At 48.8% G+C, this 6,631-nt stretch overlaps 1 protein-coding gene across 1 annotated transcript in view; it reads left to right on the forward strand.

Moving 5' to 3' along the window:
• Positions 1-5,189, forward strand: part of GRIP2 (glutamate receptor interacting protein 2) — a 118,610-nt gene extending 113,421 nt beyond the window's left edge. The window contains exons 23-24 of the mRNA XM_031056381.1: positions 444-590; positions 3,070-5,189. Coding sequence (XP_030912241.1) covers positions 444-590; positions 3,070-3,267 — 345 coding nt within the window. The 3' untranslated portion in view covers positions 3,268-5,189. The remainder of the gene's footprint in view (positions 1-443; positions 591-3,069) is intronic.
• The last annotated feature ends 1,442 nt before the right edge of the window (positions 5,190-6,631 follow it).

The raw sequence follows: 6,631 nt of genomic DNA on the forward strand, positions 1-6,631 counted from the left end.
CATTTGATTCACTACATTAAAAATTCCCAGTAAACATGTTGATTTTTCATGTGCTGGTCTGGCACACCCAGAGGAGACACAGCATAACCTGAGCCAGGGAAGGCAATGCTCTATTACAAACACTTGTTTGCTGCTCTTTGGGTGAAACATGAGTGCTGTCTGTATTAAACTGCCTATGTTTTCTTCCACATCCAAGAGTGAGGGACTGTCATGGGGTTGGTTTTATGCCAGTCACCAAAGCAATTCTGTGGTGATGGTGTCAGGTGAATAAGGCTCAGTCTCTGTTATCTGCCCAGGCTAAGAAAAACCTGCCCAGGAGACCCAGAGCAGAATTGCTGTAGGTCTGCACACATAACTCATGCTGCTCCCATCCTGGTAACCCTGTACATCACCTCCTTACTCTGCTGTATTGAAATGACCTTCTTCTCTTTCTGCCTCTCCAGATGACACTCCACAAAGACCCGGAGAGCGAAGACTTTGGATTCAGTTTGTCGGATGGCCTGCTAGAAAAAGGTGTCTATGTAAATATGGTCCGTCCGGATGGGCCAGCAGATCAGTGTGGCCTCAAGCCATATGACAGAGTGCTTCAGGTAATAAATGCAAAATGCAGTTCTGGAGGCTGGGACGGAGTGAATGAGTGGCTGAGAGGAAGAGAGAAGTGAGACCCATCCATGGCAGCACTAACTTTAATGAAAGGTAATAGTTAGCCAACTAGGTTGGCTCTTAGCCACCAACACTCAATGGGACCTGTGTTTTATAATAGGAAATCACTAGGTAGTACCTTCAGGTGGTACCCCAGGTGGTACTCCTAGGTTACACCGGTCCAGGGCACAATCTGTTCTGGCACTGGCCTTTTTGAGCTTGGACAGCTCAAAATGAGCAAAAAGCTATGTTGCTTCCTTTCCTCACCCTCAATCCTACTCCTAGTTTTTGGATGAACCAGACTGCATTGACCAATATGTGTTCCTGTGAAGCCCCTTGTGGAATTAAGTGAAGTTCATGAAGTTCTGTGCATGCCTTTGACAACTAGAAAAGTTTTCTAGGAAACACATCCTTCAATCAAGGTATTTTTTATGGATATTTTTCTTTGAAAAATGCTTCATCTGAAATAGCTGATGCAGAACAGAATAAAAACTCTGGTCAAAAGCACTGGTCAAAAAGTCTGTAATAAATGTTCCCTGGGCATATCAACTACTGGAGGGACAGAAAAAGCCTGGTGAGTTTTGGAGATTGGAGAGAAGCTCTGTGTGAATGAAAACCAACTATTTTAGCTTTGAGGCAACGCAAACAGCAACTGAAGGAAGTGCAACCTCTGTGGAAAAATTGCTACCATTTGGAAATGCAGATATTGTCACCATATTTGGAAACACTCAGATGTTTAGTTTTACTAATTTCTAGGTGGGGGTTCTTAGCAGTCGGATTAGAGCCAATACTTTATGTACATCAGGTAACTGGAGGACTGGCAGCACTGTGGGGAACCTTGTTTAAGCTTGTTATGGTCTCTCGCCAGTTGGCTGCTATACAATTATTCCTTCTCAGCTTCAAATAAAAGATGGTGCAAGAATGAACAAGAAGCTAATTAGGCTCTGGGCTGCCTTTCTGTTCAGTGTTGGATGTGCTGCTTTTTGTGACTGCCAAGTGCTCTGGGAGGTGTGCCCAAAATCCTAAACAGAGCGGCATGGAGACTTTGGACACCCTTTTTCCACACGCTGTGCCGCACAGCTCACACCTACGGGCACATGAGGCGCTGCCATCACGTTGTCATGTGGAGCTGGGATTGAGGGACTGCAGACCTGCTACAGGTGACTCCCCTCAAGAAGTGCAGAGCTGCATTGCTGAGGATGCTGCACAGTGCTGCTGATTGTGGGCACGATGATGTGCCCGAAGGCCAGCGAAACACCTCGTCCCTGCTGTCACAGACCCTCTGCCTCTTGGCTGCATGGATTAACTGGAGCATGGCATTGCACTAGTGGCACTTCTGCACTGGAGCTGCCTGGCTGGCACAGAGCAGGGGCAGAGCAAGCTTGTGGTTTATTTCTCCTTGTCCACAAGTGGGCTAGAAATTGTCCCTCTGCTGTAAGGGGCAGTACTGGGGTCTCTGTGTGGACACTGGCTAGGGTGGGGGGACACTGCTGCTTTCACAGACCCAGCACCCTGGGCATGCATTAATTCTGGGAAGGGGCTTGGGATGGAAGGGCTGTATGGAGCCAAATACCCAGCCCTTATCCAAAGAAGGAAGCAACCCCTGGCCCAGGGTTATGTTCACTCCAAAGGCATATGGGAAATTGCTTTTCCCCTTTCCCCTTCCCATCCCTGTGCTGTTTGCCAGCCTGCTCTGTCCTAGAGCTTTCATGGCACCAAGCCCAAGTGTTCTGATAGCTGTAGGTGAGAGAGCTGGGGTGGTTTCTCCAGATGACCCAGCCTAGAAATGTGCTCAAATGTCTCCAAGAGCCAGCAGAAACTGCTTTCACGGTTGAACCCTACAGAGAGAATTTGCAGCTGCCTCCTGAGCCCACATGAAATGTGTCCAGACTTTGTGAAATGAAAGATATAAATGGGGAGAGGGGAAGAAGAAATTGTTTGGTATAGTCTGGGTTTGCCTCTGGCTGAGCTGGAAAACGGTTGCCAGAAGTTTCAGGCCTTTATTTGTTTTCTATGTGCTGGATACTTGGCACCACAAATTTAAGGCCAGTAAAAGCCATTATGGCAAAAAAATAATGGAAAATGGCAACTTTTTTTTTCTACAGGCTTGAACAGGAGAAGTGGTTTTGAGCCCTGCAATGTTTAATACTTGTAATACTGCCCCAGGCACTGAGGGTCAAGGTTCATTCCTGTCCAGACTTTTTCCCCCTTCCTCTGTCAGTTACTGCATCGCTCCTCAGCTAAGCATGGATGCTCATTCTGAAGGGGTGCTTCTGCTCTTCTCCACTGTGAACCTGGAATCAGGGACCCCTAAGAGTTGTGTATTTTTTCCAGCTGGGGTTTAGCACTAATCTTGCATTTGCTGACTAACAAACATGATCTTTCTGTTGTTCCTTCCCATGGCATGTCCTAAATCCATCCTGGCAGGTAAACCGCATCCGAACGAGAGACTTTGACTGCTGTCTGGCCGTTCCCTTGATTTCAGAGGCTGGAGATAAGCTGGACCTGGTGATTAGCCGGAACCCCTTGGCACTGGCTGCCAATGCTCCCTCGGAGGGGAACAGAGAGCTCCTGGCACAGGTGCCCTGCAGCGCCGAGGTCAAGGCGAGTGTCCAGACACTCTGAGCAGCAGGAGCAGAGCAGATGATGCCTCTGCTGAGCTCTTGTGGTATTTGGGGTGTTTTTCCTGATTTTTTGCACTGGTATTTGTAAATGCTCTGTGTACCATAACCTGCAAGTGGGGAGGTGGGTCTCCAGTGAGCCTGTAGACCACCAAATATTGCTGGGAAGGTCAGAGCTGGGTGTGCGCCTGGGGCTGTGGCAGTGATGGCAGCAGGACAAACTGCCAACAGGAGGAAGGAGCATCCACAGCCATCCCCCATGGCAGGGCATCCCCCTGTGCTTCTGCCATCAACTGTGCAGGGTCCTGCCTCCGACATCCTCCTCACCCTGAAAGGCCTTGGCCATCCTACAAACACACATGGTGCTATTATGTTCTTTGTTTGCTCAGTTAATCACATACAGCAAGACTGAAATGCCTTTCCTTTTACGTTGTGCCCAACTTTATCCTTTCAACACTCCTGGCAAATCAATTCCTGCAGCCCCTTGCACTCCCAGTGCAGGGCTGTGGAGAGAGCCAGTTAAAAGACACTTCAAAATGTGTTTGAGAGTGGCTAAATGCAATTCTTATGCAGAAATTGATATTTGCAGCTGTGTCCTGCCAGCCCTATCCACACTCTCCCCTAGATCTGGCTCACCTCGTAGTGGGATTAGGCACCTTGTGTGGCTGATTCCCATGAGCTGTGTTGTTACCTGTGCTCAGTAGTGACTACAGAGTAGAGGCCATACCCAAGGCTAAAAGCCCTAAGTACCTGCCTGAATCCCCCTTGTTTGTCTGAGCTTTACAGAGATGTCTTGCTTGCAAACCTGGCCTGTGTCTGGAAATGAATAGCAGAATAGCAAAATTCCGAGGGCTGCCCCTGCTGCTTTGGATCAATCAAACCTTGCTGTCTCTCCTGAGGCAGAGGAATGACAAGCCCTTGGTTGGGTGGGGTTGTGTCCTGTGTCCCTGTGGGCTGGGTGGTGTGTGCCCCTTTGCCTGTTGCTGGCCTCTTGTAGCTCTGTGGCCGCTTCCCTCCTGCCCGAGAGCCCCGGCCCCACATGGCAGAGGGGCTGTGATGTTTGCATTGCCTGCCCTGTTTCCCACATTAGCACTTTATGATGATGTCCCTGTCCTGGTGGCAGTGTGCTGCTTTGCTGTCCCTTTTGGCCTGGGCCATGGAGTCCAAGAGCTCCCTCCATCACATACAGCTGTTCCAGAGCCCACTGCCCCATTTCCCTGCCTGCCCTTCCAGTTCCTCCATCCCCACCTGCACACCAGGGGTGTGTGGAGGGAGCTGGGTGGGTGTACAGCTTGTGTGTGTTGTTTTGCTGGGCCAGGACATGTCCCTGCCCTGTCAGTCCCCTCCAGCCCCTGTGACAGCACAAACGAGTCCAGGTGTTCCTTCCAGGCACGGCCCCATCCAGCTCTTTGTCGTTGTAGCCATTTTCTCTTTGAGTATGCAATATCCCATACCATTGCTGCCACAGCTAGATAATGTGCCATAATTGATACTGTGGAGCATTGACAGTGCAGCCGAAAGTGTTTTTATATGCAATATTCTGAGCAGTGGAAGCTCACTGGGGCTTCTCATAGGTTTTTAATGAAGACTTTTATTAAAGGCTTTAAAAACAAAAAAAAAAAAAGGAGGAAGAAGAAAATCAGAAAAACTTGGTCCTTGTATCCCTTCCTATGCATTTTGAATGATATGAAGATGAAATGCATTACTTAAATGTGTATTTTTATCCATATATTAGAGTGTATTCCTTGTAAAGTATTTTTATATGCTAATTTTCTTATGTATCTATGAAAGCACAATATTTAAAAGTACAGCATTTCAAAGAATATTTTAGTCCTGTTTTGGACCTATTTGTAAATCTCTGTATTTAAATGGGATTGGAATGACTTTGACTTTTTTTTTTAATTAAATAAAAGCAAATGAAATGCATTTATTTTGGTTTGTGTTGCTTTCTGCTGAAGGATGATAGTAAGGTGATGCTTTGCTTCCAGCAACATTTTAACTTGCCAGGGACATTTTGTAAGACACCTTGGAGGACAAGGGGGAGGCCACACAGAGGGTTTTGCTGGGAGGCCACTGTTTGCAGGGCTACCAGTGTTGTCCCTTCCCACCCACCACAAGCAGCAAGACTCGTGTTGCTCCCTTCCCTGTGCCCATGGAGACAATTTTGCTGTAGATATTAACAGCAAGAGCTGGAGATGCTCATGCATGTGGTTCCAGCACTGCTTGCAGCTTTTCCACAAGGGGAATCTTGGCTCAAAGCTGAGCTGCTCCGTGACAAAACACTGACGCAGCAAAGCACGTGGCAGCCGTGACGTGGCAGCATTTGCAAAGCTGTGGTTAATCCCTGGGGATGGGTTAGAAAACTCCTGGAGAATGATGTGCTGGCAGGAGATGTCCCATCTGGTGCTCAGAACCCTGCAGCTCCAGCAGGGTGCCTTGGGGATCTGGATTTGGTAGCCAAATCACCCCACCTCTGAAACCAGACATCCCAAGGAATGACTGCCATGAACCCAGAACACAGCTCTTGTGTCCTTGCATCGAGGATTTGTTCCCTATGCTCCCAGTGTGGGCAGCACAGGCTGGAATGTTCCCTGGATAAGGCCATAGGGAACCTCTGCTCACCAGCACAGCGAGGCTGAGCTGGGTTTTACAACCCTTCATGGCCAAGTGGCTAATGCAAGAATTTTCAGAGACTGAGCAGGGTATAGGAATGCTCCTACTTAGACATTGCCACATAAACACCCCTTATCTGCCATCTCTGGCTGCCCTCCTGGGTGAGCACTTCAGAGCAGGATCCTGCATGAGGCCTTGCCAAACGTGGAGCCCTCTGAGGCACGGGGGCTGCAGGAGGCTGAAAGAGCACCCATGGAATGAGAGCTTGGGGCTCAGTGTGTGTCCAGGGGTTCCCTGTGTGTCCCAGGGAAAGGTTAGAATGGAGCTGCTCCCTGGGATGTGCCTCAGTGGGCAGCACATCCCCTGCTGATGTCACTTCTCATCCCATGGGCCTTGGCTGATGGGAGCAGCTGCAGCCCTGGGCAGGTGATGGCCACCAGGACAGGTAACCAACACCCTTCCGTGCCCTTGTGGCACTCAGTGACTTTTTAAAATTCCTGTTTATTTATTTTATTTTAACCTGAGACACACTGCAGTTGCTGTCTGTGCTCTTTTGGGCCTGCTTAGCCCAGACATTGCAAGCTGTGCTGGTGAGAGGAGAAACCCCTGACAAAGTCCTCAATCACATCCAGCAAAATAACCAACCAACACAAAAAACCCCAACTAAAGACAGCTGTGTGACTGATCCTGGGTATGGGGTGCTGGAGGCTCAGCAGTGATACTCAAATGTTTTATTTTCACAAGGAGGAGCCACC

This window comes from Geospiza fortis, unplaced genomic scaffold, assembly GCF_000277835.1.
Source record: "Geospiza fortis unplaced genomic scaffold, GeoFor_1.0 scaffold70, whole genome shotgun sequence".
Taxonomy (NCBI): Eukaryota; Metazoa; Chordata; class Aves; order Passeriformes; family Thraupidae; genus Geospiza; species Geospiza fortis.